Source organism: Zootoca vivipara, chromosome 11, assembly GCF_965207765.1.
Source record: "Zootoca vivipara chromosome 11, rZooViv2.hap1.1, whole genome shotgun sequence".
Classification (NCBI taxonomy): domain Eukaryota; kingdom Metazoa; phylum Chordata; class Lepidosauria; order Squamata; family Lacertidae; genus Zootoca; species Zootoca vivipara.
Genome location: NC_142594.1, coordinates 10,887,892 through 10,907,485, shown reverse-complemented (window position 1 = coordinate 10,907,485; position 19,594 = coordinate 10,887,892). Strand labels below are relative to the sequence as shown.

The 19,594-nt window shown below is 41.4% G+C and overlaps 1 protein-coding gene across 5 annotated transcripts in view; it reads right to left on the bottom strand.

The window, feature by feature from the left end:
• The window catches only part of ULK4 (unc-51 like kinase 4), a 169,178-nt gene that overhangs the window by 112,720 nt on the left and 36,864 nt on the right, over window positions 1–19,594 (bottom strand). For all 5 annotated transcript variants that reach the window (XM_088653665.1, XM_035128823.3, XM_035128825.3 and 2 more), the window contains exons 20-23: window positions 17,289–17,450; window positions 9,978–10,160; window positions 6,298–6,425; window positions 3,721–3,854 (exon numbers count right to left, since the gene is read on the bottom strand). In XM_088653665.1, the coding sequence (XP_088509791.1) occupies window positions 3,721–3,854; window positions 6,298–6,425; window positions 9,978–10,160; window positions 17,289–17,450 (607 nt within the window). The remainder of the gene's footprint in view (window positions 1–3,720; window positions 3,855–6,297; window positions 6,426–9,977; window positions 10,161–17,288; window positions 17,451–19,594) is intronic.

Below are 19,594 nucleotides of genomic sequence, written 5' to 3'. Positions count from 1 at the left end.
TAAACAACTACCTGACTTTTAGAAAACATCTGAAGGCAGCCCTGTTTAGTGAAGTTTTTAATGTTTAATGTTTCAACATGTTCTTAATATTCTATTGGGAGCCGCCCAGAGTGACTGGGTATAAATGGGTGGGGTATAAATCATCATCATCATCATCATCATCATTATAAAGGGTTAACTAATTATTATTCACAAACACATGTAAGAGAGCCCCATTTTGTTAAAAGGAAATGAAGTTATGGGAGAAGCACGTTCGTTTCTTATCTTTGCCATTAAAACTGAATACAAATTACCAAAATGTTAATATCCTCACATATACGAGAAGATATCTTGGCACTGTAATATTGTTGTCAAGTTCTTTAACTTAAACCTCTTAAACTCGCTGTTGCCACATACCGTGTTTCCCCTTTTTTTACACACCGTCTTATAACTTTTATCCTAAAAAAAAGCCACAGGGTGGCTTATTTTCAGTGGGATGTCTTATTTTTATTGCGTCAGTATGGTACGGTATAGCAATCTACCGGTACATTTCTTCAATTAAAATTAAGTCATCTTCTTCTGGAGCATAGTAATAAAGCGGTTCTTTCTTACCAGTCTTTACTGGTATCTCCTTGCTTCTTGCTCCCTCAGTCTCTGCTCAGTCGTCTCTTGCAGTCGTCTCTTTTTATCCCTCACCTCTTGCTCTCTGGCTCCTAGCGCGTCAGCAACAGGAGGGGCAGGAAGAGGCAGGTTTTTTCCACCCCTCTCCCTGCGCGGTGCAGAACTCAGCGAGAGGCACGTTTCCCCCCCGTGCCTCTCGCTGGTTTGCTGGCTCCCAGCGCGTCAGCAACAGGAGGGGCAGGAAGAGGCGGTTCCCCACCCCCACCCCTCTCCCTGAGCAGGCGGTGCAGAATTCAGCAAGAGGCGCCCGCGCCTCTTGCTGGTTCGCTGGCTCCCTGAGCATGCAGGAGGTGGCGACGGGAACAATGGTGGCACCATTGGCGGCTGAGGAGGCAACGGGAACAATGGTGGCTTACTTTCGGGGTATGTCTTACTTCTCTTACTTCTAGAAAAACGCTGCCATGGCTTACTTTATGGCAACGTATTAAAAAAGAATCAACCTGCCCCGTCTTTGCATCAGGTTTAAGTTCCTATTTTACTCTACGGCATGCTGACGATATGGCAGTCCTCTCGCTAACGAAGTTAGGCCTTAACAACAATTGCTTATGCAATTTTGTGAGGAAAACTCCCTGAAAATCAACTATTCCAAAACCAAAATCATACCCTTTGGTACGCTTAAACCAAGTCCTTTGTGGAATCTCGAGGGCAACACCATCGAACAATGCGCGGTATTTAAATACTTAGGCATTACTTTCCATCATAGACTATCGTGGTCAGCCCATCTAAATATGATCACCTTGGCCGGCCGCCAAACCGTGGAGGCCCTGGTAAAAATTATCTACACCAAAGGAGGCCAGCTGGTGGCGCCAATCAGAAAGGTCTATTTCAGTAAAATCCCTCCAATGTTGCTATACGGGGTGGAAATATGGGAGTGGAATTTGAAAGCACTCCAATGCCTGGAGACCCTGCAAAACCACCTGGCAAGAAAGATCTTGGGCCTCCTTAACGGGACCATACCTGCCCAACTAATAATGGAACTGGGACTGCCTTCTATCGTTGCAAGAGCCCTCATCAGGATAATCTCCTACTATAAATCTCTTGCAGAAGCCCCAAACTCAACTCTTGCTAAACAAGCCTTTCTAGCCTTTACTGGTAGTTGCATTTGATCAAAAGGCATGGAGTCTATCTGTGAACGCTATTCCCTCCCAGATTTTTCCACTCTGATCGCTTGGGACAATGACAAAATCCGTAAATGGATTCTAGAGAGGGACGAAGCGCTGGACCTGGTTCTATCCAATGCAGCCAACCTATCCACGTAGTTTCCTCACATGAAGGCAGTAAGATCTATGGCTCACTATCTGAGTGACCTGACGAACCCTACGCAAAGAAGGGCCTTCACACTTGCCCGCTTCTACTCCATTCCCACAGCATTCCTACAGGGTATATTTTCCAACACTCCCCCCGACCTTCGACTCTGCCTGTGTAACAAGGGAAAGATAGAGGATTTTATCCACTTTTTCTTTCACTGTCCTCTATACGAAGCAATAAGACCGAGGCTCCTTCTACTAATTCCTCCGCTCATTGCCTTGGAAGATGACCGCATGAAATTTCTATTGGTGGACGCAGACCCCAGGGTTACCCGCGGAGTGGCCATCTATATCTTGCGGGCCCTGAAACCTCTTTTGACAAGCTAACTTTCTCTAGACTCGGATCTCTCTAAATATTTTGCTACGGACAAAACACACATGATGTGTCATAGTTTTTACCAAACTCTGTTTTATATAGCATGATTTTATATTTGCTGTTTTGCAAGTGTATTTGATACATTCTCCGTATAATAGCAGTAGGCTACCACCTGGATCCTTTATGTGCCAACCAGATAATGCAATAAAATTTTGTTGTTGTATCAAAAAAGGGGAAACACGGTATATTCAGGAAGAATGCAAAATGCGTTTCTTAATTATAACATTATGCCTCACTTAATTTCTCTAGCACTTGCTTTCTTGCATGAAATCCTTGTATATCAAGTAACGCTAAGATAATCTTGTAGTGCTCCAGCTTTTGGGCTCTCAAATGTCAGTGGTGCCCTATGTAATGCTGAAATTCAGTGCCCATCACCTTCCGTGCTCTGTTCTACATCACTGTTGAGATGCCCCTTGTAGTGCCGGTAAAACTGCCTCTGCTACAGCAGACAGGTGTGATGGTGGAGTCATGGAATATTATAATAATATTTATTTATTTATTTATTTATACATACCCCGTCCATTTGGCTGGGTTTCCCCAACCACTCTGGGCGGCTCCCAACAGAGTATTAAAAACACAGTAAGACATAAAAAACATTAAACACAGCTGCCTTCAGATGTCTCCTAAAAGTCAGATAGTTGTTTATTTCCTTGACATCTGATGGGAGGGCATTCCACAGGGCGGGCACCACTACCGAGAAGGCCCTCTGCCTGGTTCCCTGTAACCTCACTTCTTGCAGGGAGGGAACTGTCAGAAGGCCCTTGGAGCTGGACCTCAGTGTCCAGGCTGAACGATGGGGGTGGAGACGTTCCTTCAGGGATACTGAGCTGAGGCCGTTTAGGGCTTTAAAGGACAGCACCAACACTTTGAATTGTCCTTGGAAACATACTGGGAGCCAATGTAGGTCTTTATGTTCTCGGCGGCCACTCCCAGTCACCAGTCTAGCTTAATTGTAGTCTGGATTAATTGTAGTTTCCGGGCTACCTTCAAAGGAAGATGCTGGGATCATGGATGCCAAAGCTGATGTTGTAGTTCCACTCTAAATGTGTGCGTGGAGGGAGTGGCCGCAGTGGTGGAAGCTCACCAAGAAATTGTAGAGCCTACTACCCTTCCTCCACCATTTCCAATTATAATGGTGGAATGCAATCCAGCAAATTCATTCCTATTACCACAGGACCACAACTGTAGCCCTTTAATACTTCTCCCATTACAGCATGTTATCTTTCCTACTGTAACTCATGCCATTACTGCTTTTGGAATGTCAGCGTCTTGAGGCAAGAACTGTGTTTGCTTTTGTCATTAATCCTCTAAAGTGCTTCACAAGAAAAGAGCAAAGGGGACCTCTACCTCCTTTTATAGCGAGGCAGCAGAATTTACCTAGAATTTGTGGCAGTTCCTGCACAATGTGATAGATGAGAAGATCCAGGCATTTTGACAGGTATTCATTGCTGCTTTGCTGCTCTTTTCCTGGCATGGCCTTTCTGCTGTCTCTTTCAATGTACATCACCAATCTACACACACAGAAATTCATCTTATATAACACAACAATGATACTTCTCTCAAAAGACTGCTACAAGAATTTCCATAAGGCAGCATACCCCTTTCTGCAGCCCTCCAGATGTTTTGGCCAAGTTGGCTGGAGCTGATGGGAATTGCTCCCCAAAACATCTAGAAGGCAGTGGGTTGGTGAAGGCTGCCATGAGAGTGGGTATAGGATTGCAGAATGGCTCTTAAAATTCATTCTACATAAGAGAACCTTCATTGCATGTACAGTGGTGCCTCGCTAGACGAAATTAATTCGTTCCACGGGTCTTTTCTTATAGCGAAAAATTCGTCTAGCGAATCCCATAGGAATGCATTGAAATTTTTTTGAAATTTTTTTTTGCCCATAGGAACGCATTAATTGAATTTCAATGCATTCCTATGGGAAACCGCGATTCGCTAGACGAATTTTTCGTAAAAGGCATTCGTCTAGCGAGGCAAGCTCTGCTCGAAAAATCCTTTCGTTAAGCGAATATTTCGTTAAGCAGGGCATTCGCTAAGCGAGGCACCACTGTAATTGTATCACCTTGTTTTCACATTTTATTTTAGACTGAAGAGGAATAAAAGTCCTTCTTTAACAAGTTAATTTATAATTTCTTCATACCAAAGAAAGTACTGTAATACTAAATCTTACAGGCTTTAATTGGGTGAGCAATCCCTTAGCATCTTAAAAAACCCATCCACTGTGATTGCTATTCATTCAGGAAGAGAATCACTTCAATAGACCCTTAGGCAATGGTGAAACAGAATGCATAGCAAATAGAATATATATTTTAAATTTTACTATGTTTTTTTGAATGCTTCACATTTGAAAATGCTTTGGCTATACGTATGACTCACACATCTAAAAAGACCACAGTAGCTCAGAAGAAGTAAGCAAGCCTGATAATAGCACCAAACCTTAGTTTGGTGCTATATCTGAACCAACCTTAATACAGATGCAGGGATCTAAAACTAACTGCATAGTCTTGGAAACAATTTATTAACTTTAACATTTTAAACAACTTCTTCTATACTTTATTTCTAATGAAGTTTAAGCACTGCAAGTAGGAACAAAGCAAAAAGTCCGTCAAGCTAATTATCATCAGTCAGTGAGAAGTTATGGTTTAAGCAAAAGCAGTATGGAGAGAAATTAGGAGCTAGTAACCAGCTAGGGCGGACCCAGGTGGCGCTGTGGTTAAACCACTGAGCCTAGGGCTTGCTGATCAGAAGGTCGGCGGTTCGAATCCCTGCGACGGGGTGAGCTCCCGTTGCTCGGTCCCAGCTCCTGCCAACCTAGCAGTTCGAAAGCACGTCAAAATGCAAGTAGATAAATAGGAACCGCTACAGCGGGAAGGTAAACGGCGTTTCCATGTGCTGCTCTGGTTTGCCAGAAGCGGCTTTGTCATACTGGCCACATGACCTGGAAGCTATACGCCGGCTCCCTCGGCCAATAATGCGAGATGAGCGCGCAACCCCAGAGTCGGTCACGACTGGACCTAATGGTCAGGGGTCCCTTTACCTTTACCTTTACCCAGCTAGGGCAAGGCAAGTATATAGCAATAAAAGGACAAAGAAAAGAAGCAACAGAAAGTATGTCCAAAGTGGTTTGCATGGCAGGGTGGAGCTGCAACAATAGCCCCCAGAGAGCAGCACTGCTGCCACTGATGGAGGAACAGGGGAGCGGGGAAGCACACCGCCCCCAGCCCCACGATCCCGGTGGAGTGCCAACGGAGCTCCCCTACCCGCACTGGGTGCCACGCCCCTGAGGGTGGTGCACCACGCCCCCGGAATGCGCATCAGCCAAGCCCCCCACCTGCTCTCCGCCCCCAGTGCCGGAGCATGAAGCTCCGCCACTGATTGCTGCCACTTACTAGCAAGGGAAGAGGCAAGGCAGTGATGAGGTTAGGCTGTATGGGCACAACTGCACCAAATTGGCCCTGCAGTTGCTGCCTCACAACCCTAACACCATTGCTACCTTGTCCCTACCGGTAAGTAGCAGTGGTGGTGCTGCCGGGAGATTCAATATTGCAGCTCCCCCTGCCCAGACCAATAAACTGCCTGTAACTGTATTAAGTTTTCAATTGTCAAATATCAAGTAGTGAGAAGCAAAATGGGGCTTGGACTATAGCCTACAATGTTCTCGGGCAATCAAGAGATCAAAACTTCATAGCTCAATTTCTGACTTGCTCAGAGTAGCTTGGCAGTCTTTCCCATGTCTATAAAGGTTTCTCCTTTATTCTGATCAATCAGAGGATGCTCATTCGGTACTAGTGATTTCATAGTTCTGCCTTGTAATCCACCAGGTAAGCAACCATGCCTTCAGCATTGGAAGGTAACAAGTTTGTTGCTAGAAACATGATACAATTCCCAGAGTAAAATTTTAACCGCACACACCTTTCGGTCCAATAATAGCTTAGAGCATCACTTTACCTTGCTTGGCAGCTCAGAAGAAGCATCTCTTTATTATTAATTAAAACTTGTAACAAGACTAAAAAAGCCTTTGCTCGAATGGAGGCAGAAGGACTTTCAAACATTCGAATAACTGTAGTCACAAGGTCCTGGTTGGAAAGGGGGGGGGAGAGAGAAACACAGTTTCAATGAGAAGAATACATATAACTTGACTCTTCCCCTCTCCCTATCATTTTAGTGCATTACTAATGGTATTTTTTCACAAGTCAAAACTACAGAAGGAAATCGTGAGATAAAAGTTCTGCCCTGCAGTGGTCCACCTTATAGACATCACCAGTTTTAGCCTGCACAGGCCTGCCACAACCCACAGGTAGGAGGCTATGATTTCCCTTTAAATTGTTTTCCACACTTCTTTTTGTGACAACACAAACTGTAATGCAAATACTTTCCATGAAGTTGTGTCTTTCATGGAAAATGCATACACAATCTTCCAAAAACTAACAGATAGTATCAAATTTATCTTCTACTAGCTGGCCCTGCACGCGTGTGTTAGTCTGTCAAATGGAGGGTAATAGCCCCCCTTCGGATCCCCCTGAGCCTCAGAGTCCCCCTGTTTTACAGGATCTCGTGGCAGAGGTGGGGTTTGTGGGTGTGGCACGTTGTTGTGGCTAATCCCTGTGAGTGCCCCCACCGTGTCCCGATCCATGATCTATTCTGTTTGTTCCCCCCCCCCCTCCATGACTGGCATATCTCATGACGTTTTGAAGGATGGTATTTATTTTTGTCTTGTGGTTATTTGGTGGGGGATTTGGGGTGGGGTAGTGGTGAAGGTGGGATGTAAGAAGTTGGTGAGGGTGGGTTGGTTTGTGAATAGTGGAAAGTATGTTGGATCTTAGGTGGACAGTCCTCCGTGGAATGGAAGGGATGTAGGAGTGTGAGGAAGGCGTTGATCTATTGTGTTGGTCTGCAAGCACTGTGCCTGGTTCTGCTTACAGTGTCAGACAACAGACGGAGGGGCTTTTCTGGCAGCCTGACAGGTTCACTGTGAAAAACTGGGTAAAGGTCTCTTCAAAGGTAAGAATGTGGCATGTCTCTCGCCACAAACATGGTCAGAGAAAGTAATGTGTGGGATGGAATCACACAGACCAAGCATAGAAACAGGAAGCCTGAGTGAATCATGCCCTCCTTCCTGTCACCTGACTAGCTGAAGACCCAACAACTGTGTCCAAACAAACTTCAAAGTATATTTTATGATCTGCATATTTATAATGTATACAAAGTAGAAAGAAAATTATGTCCATTATTCAGATTTCCTGCCCCCCCCAAACTACAAAGTGGTAGATTTCAAATAAATATATACTAATTATGCCAAGGATATGCAGTAGTCTTTTGCATTGGAAACTTCTACTACCTCAGTATGCAACTACCCTGAAATCTCTTGTACTCCTTTACTCTTGAGATCTTTATAATAGTAAGATTTTTAAATGCTAGAATTAAGAGTCTAATTATAGTTTCCCTAAACTTTTTAAATCCCCCCAAACCACCCACTCTAGGCCAAAGTTTGTATGAAAAATATTCTCTATTATTGAAGAACTATAATAAAGTCCCAAAAATATTTTCTAAAATAAAAAACAAAGCTACTAAAAAACCCATTTACCAACATCTAATCAAATAAATGCAGAGATTACAACCATAGTTTTTTTGTATGGTTAAGAAGAAGAGCCCAGTTTACTAAAGTTTTTTCTGTGTAAGACATTTCACTTACAAATTGGCCTAAGGTCCTTTAAGGATAGCATAATGGCAGTACAACTTTAGTTGCAATTGTTGCACTCATTTTTTTTTTCCTTTTAGGTGCTTGGGAAGGACCAGGGTGAAGTAGTTGTCTTCATACATTTCTCATTGGTTTTTTCCTTGTGGCCATTATCAATAGGCATACTTTACAGCTCATTGAATTTATTGAATTTCAGCAGCAATTCAAATACAGATCGGTTCTACCTTTTGGGACTTGGCAAAGAAATCATGTCAACTTCTGTGCCTCATTATTTTATATTCAGCTTATTTCAGTTATTATTCCTTCTATTAGTGAAGTTCAGGGTGTATGCTGATATTTATGTAGGTAGAACATTAGCACCCAGGCTTGGGGAATTTATGTTATTTAAGAAAGGAAAGGAAAGGAAAGGAGGTGAGGTTCCAACAGCAACACTGGGGGGGGGGGGGAGTCTGCATATGCAGGTATTTATTTGTGCAGAAAGGTGAAGGGGTAAGCAGTGTGGAAAAAAGCCCAACAATGTCCTCTGGAGCTCAGGACATGGCCAGTTGTACCCTCTTCCTAGCAAACTCTTCCAAACTGATTTAGAGAATCCATAAGCCATCAATCCCCCAGGATGAGCTGCTGAAAAGCTTATGAATAGCAGTGAAAGGCACTTTCTTCTGGAGGCAAAAGCAGTGACGAGGCTGATGCCAAGAAGCAAAAGGGGGGATGGGGTGGCAGGATTCAGCCAAAATGGGAGCTTAGAGAAAGAGGGAGGGTGCTACATGTTAGAGGCAACCACAAGGTATGCATGCAGACCTATGCAAGTCCTAAAAATTTAGCCCCTCAAAGGGGGGGGGGGAAACCGCTCCCAAAACAGTTTAACGGGGAGTGAGCAAACTTTAGAAAAGCCTAGGAAGTTCTTTTAACGTCTCAATCATAAAAATGGTCTAAGAATAGCAAAGTGAGTGCTGCTGGAGCCTCACAAGTGGAAAATACATATGGTTGGAACTTTTGTTTCTCTTTCTAGGCAGGCATGCAGACCTACACAGCAATATCACACAAGCAACATTTCAATAACTTTAGTAAGATGACAATGGCAGCTAACATGCAGTCCTTCGAACTTGGCAATACTAGTTAAGGTTTCACTAGGCTTCCCTGGACTTCTCTAGAGAAGGAGGAAATCCCTGTCAATTTCACGTGCTTTCTTTTTTATGTTACTGAGTATTCCTTCTACACTGGAGCAGTACAGAAACACAAACACAACTGCATGGATCGTGATACCATTGCAAAGTGTGTGGAGGGGAAATCATACAGCTCAATGGCTAAGATAGACCTCCCTGAATCAATCTGTGTTTTTTTTAACCAACCACAGCAACTTTCCTCTGATGAGAACACATTTCTTGTTGCTCTCCGATAAGGGGTTTCTGAAGCCACATACCTGCCTGTCTGCTTATAAGACTGACTATCCACAGGGTAGAGTGTGGCTACTGAGCACAGTTCCTTGGCTGTGGTAGCCCCCCCTTCATATCTAATAACATCAGATGCAGGAAAACTTCTTTTGTTTTTATTCCTTCTCATAATTTATTTGCTTCCATAGAAAAACATTCCCAAGGGTGGCGAAAAACAGCAATATATCACACATATCACTAGGCATCTAGGGAAGGGAGGAGGAAAGCAAAACACACCTCTCTTACTTTGTTTTGACCCCTACTGTTTATTTTGCAGTGCTATTATTTTATGTTTTTATTGTATGATAAATTTTTGAAAATCACTTTAATGGAAAGGTTACTTATGCCTGTTTATTTAAAACTAAAATATGAACTGGCTACTGTAAAATTTATAGACAGTTTATAGAGATGTCTTTAAAATCTAGTACAGCACATAGTGACAGCCAATAAAAAAAGTTTATGAAAAATATTTGTAACACAAGAAAATATTTAAAACAAACCTTTTCCTGAACCAGCCTTTGCAAATGGATTCCACATGACAACATAGCAGAGAACATAGTCATCATGTGCTGTTGAACTTTGCATATTCCAGTTGCAAGTGAATGTATCACTGCTGGTAATCCCACCTTTTCAATCACACTCTGGAAAACACTGGGTGAGTGACGAGTAATTTTGCATAATGCCTGTATAAAACAAAACACTCTGTTGAATGTTTTCAGTTTAATAAATGTAAATACATACTTTGTAGCAATATTTTTTTCTTTTAATTAAACTTATAGGCTAATTTATAATCTTAAAGAACCCTCAAAGCAGTTCCAAGGTTTAAGTAGTGAAACAACACTGTTTCCTAACTTGGCATTTTGCTTTCTTCAAAAATCTATGTTTAATTTTAACATGTTAAACAGTGTATTGAAATACAAAACAAATCATTGTTTTACTTGTCAGTTTGCATTTCTTAGTACAGAAAGTATTGATCTGATGTGTAGAGATCTTTCCTATTCTAATTCATTCAAAAGGTTTCTGGAAGCTTCTCTGTATGAAAGAAGCTTCATGGTTGTTTGGGTTATACCTTCAGAGAAGCTGAGTGTACAGCTAGCTTGATCTGGTTCTCTTATCTCTTCCAATTAAGGTCATGCTGACTATAAATATAGGCCAGGAGCCTGGGTTTTACTTTCTCTTTCTAGCTCTCTTCCTTCTGGTGTGGTGTTCCATACATAGTATGCTTAGTGCTAAGGTTTAGACTTATTATAAGTTATTGTAAATGCTGCAACTGGAGTTTTATGGACTGTGCCAATCCTGAATGTACTGGATTTGTCACCATTATGCTAATTTGCCTTCAGTAGCAAGTAAAGCTCTGCTGGATGAAGTACAATTGCCTCTGGTCTTTTTTTTGGGGGGGGGGGAATTCTCTAAGTTTTTTTCTCTTCTGGCACTGGCGCAACATAACTATCTTCTATTTCTTTGACAATGGCAGTTCCTGACATTGGATTCTGCTCCTCTTCATCCTGAAGCACCAGAAACCCAGGTTTAAAAGAAATCAGGCTGGATATAATTAAGCCTTGTTCCAGCAAAGCAATGGGAACAGTCTCCTTTCTTTAATTACTTAAGCATCCCTTAGTTGTTTATATCTGTTACTTGACCTGTGTTGCTTATACCTGTCCTTTAAATAAGGTTCCATATTGGTAAGATAAAAGATAAAGGACCCCTGGACGGTTAAGTCCAGTCAAAGGCGACCCAGGGGATTGCAGTGCTCATCTCGCTTCCAGGCCGAGGGAGCCGGCATTTGTCCACAGACCGCTTTCTGGGTCATGTGGCCAGCAGGACTAAACCGCTTCTGGTGCAATGGAACAGTGACGGAAACCAGAACACACGGAAACGCCGTTTGCCTTCCCATCGCAGCGGTACCTATTTATCTACTTGCACTGGTGTGCTTTCGAACTGCTAGGTTGGCAGGAGCTGGGGCACTGTGGTCTAAACCACTGAGCCTCTTGGGCTTGCTGATCGGAAGGTCGGCGGTTTGAATCCCTGCGACGGAGTGAGCTCTCATTGCTCTTCCATATTGGACATAGGCATATACAGTATGCCTATTCAATTTTAAGAAATCCTTGTATGGTGAAACAGAGGCCGCTGTAAAATGCTGTGGTGGCTCCCAGTCAGAATCGAGAGGGTTGGTAGAGGAGTTCCATCTGAAATCTTGGCAACAACATTGTTTGGGATCCTATTTTAGATTAAAATTTGTATGAGATTGTATTTCTTTTGGAAACTTAGTGAAGTTCAACAGTAACAAAAATAACAAGAAATAAAAATAGTAAGCCACAGACCATTTCTACATTAATATTTTGCATAAGGCCACCCACTTGGATCTACTGACAGCTCCTCAACTCAACTGCACATACGTACATGCAGAAGACTATTATATTTTTAGTGAGCTGACAAACCATGAGCTCCCCTTCAAGACTGAATCAGCCCACATTTGAGTAGCTTTATGCTTGCATAGGGGTAGCCATTAAAAAGATTTAAAGGATTATAGGTTCAAACAGATTTTGACTAACAAGGGCAAACATATGCTGCTTATTTAGAGGCAAATCATAAAAATCCATCTTGTAATAATGATTCTAAAATTTAGTTGAATAATTTTTGATTTTGACACTAGCAAGATGATGAAAGATTCAGTCTTGTTAGAAGGTATGTCTGTGACACATACCTGAGGCAGGTTACACTGCAAAGCAAACAGAAATTGTTGTGACATAGTTCTGGATTATCAACCACGACAGTTAAAAGACGGCAGAGGGCAGTGATATTTGCTATTCAACCCACAGGCTACATACCTAGTACTTCTGGCATAAAGACTTTCCTAAATACGTTTTTATTATTGATTTCAGAAATAATAACACCACCAGCATGATTCTTTTAATATAAACATTGCTCTAAGAAAACACAGTGATTACTTTCTCCAAGTAAACTTGCCAAAGCTATCAGGGGAAACTTCTCATAATACTAAATAAAAATGTCATAACTTAATTTATTTATTTGGGGGGGGGAATAGAAAAATACAATGCAAGCCCTATGGGAAAACAGTATTATCCAAAACACTGTAGCCTAAATGGAAAATGGCATTAGCTTATAAGGAGGTTTCAAATCAGCATACAGCATATTTAGTTTGACCTGAAAAAGTGCTACCTTAACTTTTCTTATTGCATTAAGAACAAGCGTAATTCCAGTTATAATTCCTCTAATTTTCTGTTCAAATACAATTACCGGTAAAATGAGATTTTCAACTTTGTAATTCTAAAATGCATATTGAAAATGTAAGGTTTTTATTTAGCTACCCAGACGCAATAAAGTAAACGGGGGGAAACATCAGAAGTAACTCATTTTTACTTTTAGCATATTTTAATAAAAACAAATTACTTAGAAAATAAAATCTCAAATTTGGACTTAATTTTAGTTGCTATTTACAATAAGCCATGCTAAAGAAACAGCACGAACAAAAATGCACAAGTTGGACGGACCAACAAAATATATACTTTGGGCTACACTTTCATTTTACAAGTGCAATGTTGAAAACCGTTTTTGAGAAGAGAACCTAGAAGGACCTTGAGATGTTTATCACTCAGTTGATGCTTCAACAAATGATGGAGCAGTTCTTCACCACTGTCTTGCAAAGTTCAGTAAGGAACATTCCCTTCTACCTGTTGTTGCATACATATGACATTTGTCTGAAAACAAAGGTCTATTTAAAAAAATGAGTACCCTTCTTCTGTGCCCAGGCCTGCAGGCTGTTTTTCAAAATATTGTTGCTTAATGCGGGAGAACAAAGGTGAAAGCCGAGGATTTCTAATCATATCAAAATGACTTTGCAGTTCTGTATCTTGAACTCTTCTTCTAAACTGTAGGTTAAGAAATCTGATAGGTTAAGAAATCTTTGCTATAAAAGCAAGGAATCAAATATAAAGAATATAGACTGAAGAGCTTGATGAACAGAACCAGAATTATGCTATTTACATTAATGAATTTCTACTTTTCTACAAACTAATTTTAATCAATAAGTTAGCCATTTCATCTCAGGGGACTGTGGGGTGGGGGGAGAGGACAATCATATCTTAGATCTTTTAAGTTGAACAAGAGTAGTTCCTGGGAAATCAAGTAAAGACCTCAGCAAAAGTGTGACTTTGATTTAAAATAAAAACAACCATTACACAGAATCACAGACTTGTAGAGTTGGAAGCCCCTTCATGGATCAATGCCTTGTCGTGGCGAAGGGGCTTGAATAACTCAGAGAAGCTATGAGCTATGCCATGCAGGGCCACCCAAGATGGACAGGTCATAGTGGAGAGTTTTGACTAAACGTGATCCACCTGGAGAAGGAACTGGCAAGCCACTCCAGTATCCCTGCCAAGAAAACTCCATGGACAAAGACAACAGGCATATAAAAGTTATGACGCTGGAAGATGAGCCCCTCAGGTCGGAAGGCGTCCAACATGCTACTGAGGAAGAGCGGAGGACAAGTACAAGTAGATTCAGAGCTGATGAAGCGGCTGGGCCAAAGCCGAAAGGACGCTCAGTTGCGGATATGCCTGGAAGCGAAAGGAAAGTCCGATGCTGTAAAGAAAAATATTGCATAGGAACCTGGAATGTAAGAACCATGAGTGGAGGTAAGCTGGATGTGGTCAAAAATGAGATGACAAGAATAAATATCGACATCCTGGGCATCAGTGAACTAAAATGGAAGGGAATGGGCGAATTCAGTTCGGATGACTATCATATCTACTACTGTGGGCAAGAATCCTGTAGCAGAAATGGAGTGGCCCTCATAGTCAACAAAAGAGTGGCAAAAGCTGTAATGGGATGCAATCTCAAAAATGACAGAATGATCTCGATACGAATCCAAGGCAGACCTTTTAACATCACAGTAATCCAAGTTTATGCACCAACTACCGGTGCTGAAGAAAGTGAAATTGACCAATTCTATGAAGACCTACAACACCTTCTAGAAATGACACCAAAGAAGGATGTTCTTCTCATTACAGGGGACTGGAATGCTAAAGTAGGGAATCAAGAGATAAAAGGAACAACTGGCAAGTTTGGCCTTGGAGTTCAAAATGAAGCAGGGCAAAGGCTAATAGAGTTCTGTCAAGAGAACAAGCTGGTCATCACAAACACTCTATTCCAACAACACAAGAGACGACTCTACACATGGATATCACCAAATGGACAGCATCGAAATCAGATTGATTATATTCTCTGCAGCCAAAGATGGAGAAGCTCTATACAGTCAGCAAAAACAAGACCTGGAGCTGACTGTAACTCAGATCATCAGCTTCTTATAGCAAAATTCCAGCTTAAACTGAAGAAAGTAGGAAAAACCACTGGGCCAGTAAGATACAATCTGAATCAAATCCCTTATGAATACACAGTGGAAGTGAGGAACAGGTTTAAGGATTTAGATTTGGTGGACAGAGTGCCTGAAGAACTATGGATGGAGGCTCGTAACATTATACAGGAGGCAGCAATGAAAACCATCCCAAGGAAAAGGAAATGCAAGAAAGCAAAATGGCTGTCCAACGAGGCCTTACAAATAGCGGAGGAGAGGAGGCAAGCAAAATGCAAGGGAGATAGGGAAAGATACAGGAAACTGAATGCAGATTTCCAAAAAACAGCAAGGAGAGACAAGAGGGTCTTCTTAAATGAGCAATGCAAAGAAATAGAGGAAAACAATAGAATGGGGAAAACCAGAGATCTGTTCAAGAAAATTGGAGATATGAAAGGAACATTTCGTACAAAGATTACCATAATCAAGGACAAAAGTGGTAAGGACCTAACAGAAGCAGAAGACATCAAGAAGAGGTGGCAAGAATACACAGAGGAATTATACCAGAAAGATATGGAGGTCTCGTACACCTCAGGTAGTGTGGTTGCTGACCTTGAGCCAGACATCTTGGAGAGTGAAGTCAAATGGGCCTTAGAAAGCATTGCTAATAACAAGGCCAGTGGAAGTGATGATATTCCAGCTGAACTGTTTAAAATTTTAAAAGATGATGCTGTTAAGGTGCTACACCCAATATGCCAGCAAGTTTGGAAAACTCAGCAATGGCCAGAGGATTGGAGAAGATCAGTCTACATCCCAATTCCAAAGAAGGGCAGTGCCAAAGAATGCTGCAACTACCGCACAATTGCGCTCATTTCACACGCTAGCAAGGTTATGCTTAAAATTCTACAAGGCAGGCTTAGGCAGTATGTGGACCGAGAACTCCCAGAAGTGCAAGCTGGATTTCGAAAGGGCAGAGGAACCAGAGACCAAATAGCAAACATGCGCTGGATTATGGAGAAAGCTAGAGAGTTCCAGAAAAACGTCTACTTCTGCTTCATTGACTATGCAAAAGCCTTTGACTGTGTCGACCACAGCAAACTATGGCAAGTTCTTAAAGAAATGGGAGTGCCTGATCACCTCATATGTCTCCTGAGAAATCTCTATGTGGGACAAGAAGCTACAGTTAGAACTGGATATGGAACAACTGATTGGTTCAAAATTGGGAAAGGAGTACGACAAGGTTGTATATTGTCTCCCTGCTTATTTAACTTATATGCAGAATTCATCATGCGAAAGGCTGGACTAGATGAATCCCAAGCCGGAATTAAGATTGCTGGAAGAAATATCAACAACCTCAGATATGCAGATGACACAACCTTGATGGCAGAAAGCGAGGAGGAATTAAAGAACCTTTTAATGAGGGTGAAAGAGGAGAGCGCAAAATATGGTCTGAAGCTCAACATCAAAAAAACCAAGATCATGGCCACTGGTCCCATCACCTCCTGGCAAATAGAAGGGGAAGAAATGGAGGCAGTGAGAGATTTTACTTTCTTGGGCTCCTTGATCACTGCAGATGGTGACAGCAGTCACGAAATTAAAAGACGCCTGCTTCTTGGGAGAAAAGCAATGACAAACCTAGACAGCATCTTAAAAAGCAGAGACATCACCTTGCCGACAAAGGTCCGTATAGTTAAAGCTATGGTTTTCCCAGTAGTGATGTATGGAAGTGAGAGCTGGACCATAAAGAAGGCTGATCGCCGAAGAATTGATGCTTTTGAATTATGGTGCTGGAGGAGACTCTTGAGAGTCCCATGGACTGCAAGAAGATCAAACCTATCCATTCTTAAGGAAATCAGCCCTGAGTGCTCCCTGGAAGGACAGATCGTGAAGCTGAGGCTCCAATACTTTGGCCACCTCATGAGAAGAGAACAATCCTTGGAAAAGACCCTGATGTTGGGAAAGATTGAGGGCACTAGGAGAAGGGGACGACAGAGGACAAGATGGTTGGACAGTGTTCTCGAAGCTACGAACATGAGTTTGACCAAACTGCGGGAGGCAGTGCAAGACAGGAGTGCCTGGCGTGCTCTGGTCCATGGGGTCACGAAGAGTCGGACACGACTAAACGACTAAACAACAACAACAAGAGTTGGAAGGGTCCATTAGGATCATCTAGTCCAACGCCCTGCAAAGCAGGAATTCATTTTGAAATTAGGAATAGGAGAGCAAAAAGCCAAATGCCAACACAACAGTAATATGCCTTACTACGTATATTTCAACCCTAAGGAAGATGAGAGACAGCTTGGAAGAATTTTTTTTTTGTTGAGTCAACTAAATAACCAACCATTTTCTTCAAAATGAGTATGAGTTGCATCCAAAGGTAGTTTTGCCTTAGTATAAAGAATAAATTTCCAACCTATCCTAGTTTAAAAAATGAGAAGAAATGAAGCAAAAAATTAGGAATGATGTACACCTTTATTTTTAAAGAACAAAATCTGCTTACCGAAACTGCAGTTATTCTCAAAGAATCTATGGTTGAATGTGTAAAAAGATACCACAGTATTGGTCCAATTTCTCCAGTAATAAATCCCTGAGCATAAGAAGAGAAGGTGGAGCATACATTTTCAACAATCTTTGCTGCCATATGGTTTACAACTCGTTCTTCCTAGAAAGAGAAAAATTAAATTCAAACTATAGCAACTGCTGATTGATACAGGGAAAGATTGCATGTAGGAAATCCCTAGGGCATGATTTTCCACACCTCTGGATAATAATTTATTTCTATTTTTTCCATAAGGGCAGATTCAAACCACTTTGCTTTACATGTTATTTCTTCAGTAAAATAACTCCCACTTATCAACTGTTAGTGACCCATCAACTCTAGTTTACTACACCAGTTCCTAACAAAGAAGTCCACATTTCAACAAGATGGAATGGATTATCCTAAAACAATTGAGTAAAGCAGACATTTTAGCATTGCTTTGCCATACAATTTTGACAACTGTCCTAGGATTATTTTGTCATTTCTTTGCCTCGTAGATGGCAACAAAAAGAACACAAATGGATGAAGGAAGACCACATCTCTTTGGCACTGGAGACTTAGTACTATTCGTGGGAAAGCAAAGGGAGGAAGATATATTTTTAATTAAATAAATTATTTTTATAAACCTGCTTCCCCCTTTTAGTTTTGTTCTGACTCTATTTATTTTAACTATATGACACAGCACTACAAATTGCTGTGATCCATTCCCAGTATGACTGTATTGTTGAGAAACAATAACCACCAATAAAAATTGGGGGGGGGGAGAAAGTGTTTAATATTATTAATCTTTATTTAAAGTGTAATAATTAAATCACTTGGGGTTCTAATTTTGCTTTAATTCAGCACAAACTAAAACTACGGTACTTTCAAAATAGATCAAAACCAAAGTAAAAAATTAACAAATAGCAATTGTTACTATAAGTACCAGTAATGTATCTCCAGCAACATAAGGCAGTGATTTAGGTTACGTGCAGTCAAATATATTCTTTAAGGTTCTCTTTAGTTTGCATATGGCAGCCAATGACAAGACGAAGCATGCCCTGGACCAGATAACCATAGCATCTTGGCTGGAAAAGGGTCATGGATTGTCACTGCGTTCCATGAACTCAATGAGGCTGTCAGACTAATTCAATTTGCTGCCACCTGAGATAGGCTCTCTTAAGCCCCTCTGGGATCTATTATCAAACAGTGTATAAGCAGGAAGATTGTGCCATTTTCTGCTTAATTAGCGTCTGGAAAGGAAGACTGACCTAAACTAATATTTGGTCTCTTATACTGAAGGGTTCCTTTTGTCGTAACATGAGTATATAAGCTACCCTGCTTGACAAAAATGAATCTGTAAGACATGATTATATAGCTTTCCTCAAACCTTTGGTCTGTCCTGTACAGTTCATAAACACCAACTAAACAGAATGCTCAACATACTTTTTAATCAGATTCTAGTTACGCAATACTAATAATTCATGAGATATTAAACACCTATTAGTTAAGCAGAAATTAAAATGTTCAAAACAATCACATATTTTACCTTTCCCTAACAGAGCCCTGGAAAAAATCACACCACCTGCTTCTCATGGCAGCTAAGAAACTATAATGCTGTAGGGAATGGCATGGCAACACCTAATTGTTCACAACAACTGAAATAATTGCCTCATCCTGAAAGCTGAAATTAGGAGAAGGGAAGCAACAGTCTGTTCATTCTGCCAGCAGTCCAGCTCCAACTATCATGGCATTCTAAACTCAGGTCTAACATTGGTAGTGGGCACAGTCAGGGAGGAGGAGGACAGGTGGGGAGTGGTAGTGGCAGCACCTTCACTTCTTCCACACCATTGCCAGACTACTCTCCTTAGAAATATAAGAAAAAAACCCAAATGGACCAGACATAGTTCCATCTGGCCCTTTCTGACAGTGACCAGACAGATACTGCCAGAGAAGTTCCAGTTGCAAGATGGCGTCATCATTTTGTACAGTTCACTTCCAAAGCCACTTATCTTAATTGTGTGTTGTGTAAAATAACTTATTTTTTTTGTCTCTTCCAAGTTTCACTGAATGACTTTTACTAGGGGGAGGAAATGGTTTCTAATCAGTTTCACCATGGTAGGCGTAATTTCATAAATGTCTATCATGTCCCCCCCCATAGTCATAGTATAAAAATCTCATTTGTCATTGTGCTGCACATTCACCAATTTACAGTACAGTACAATCCAACTGAAATCTACTCAGAAGTAAGCCCTGCTGAGATCAATGGGACTCACTCTGGCATAGGG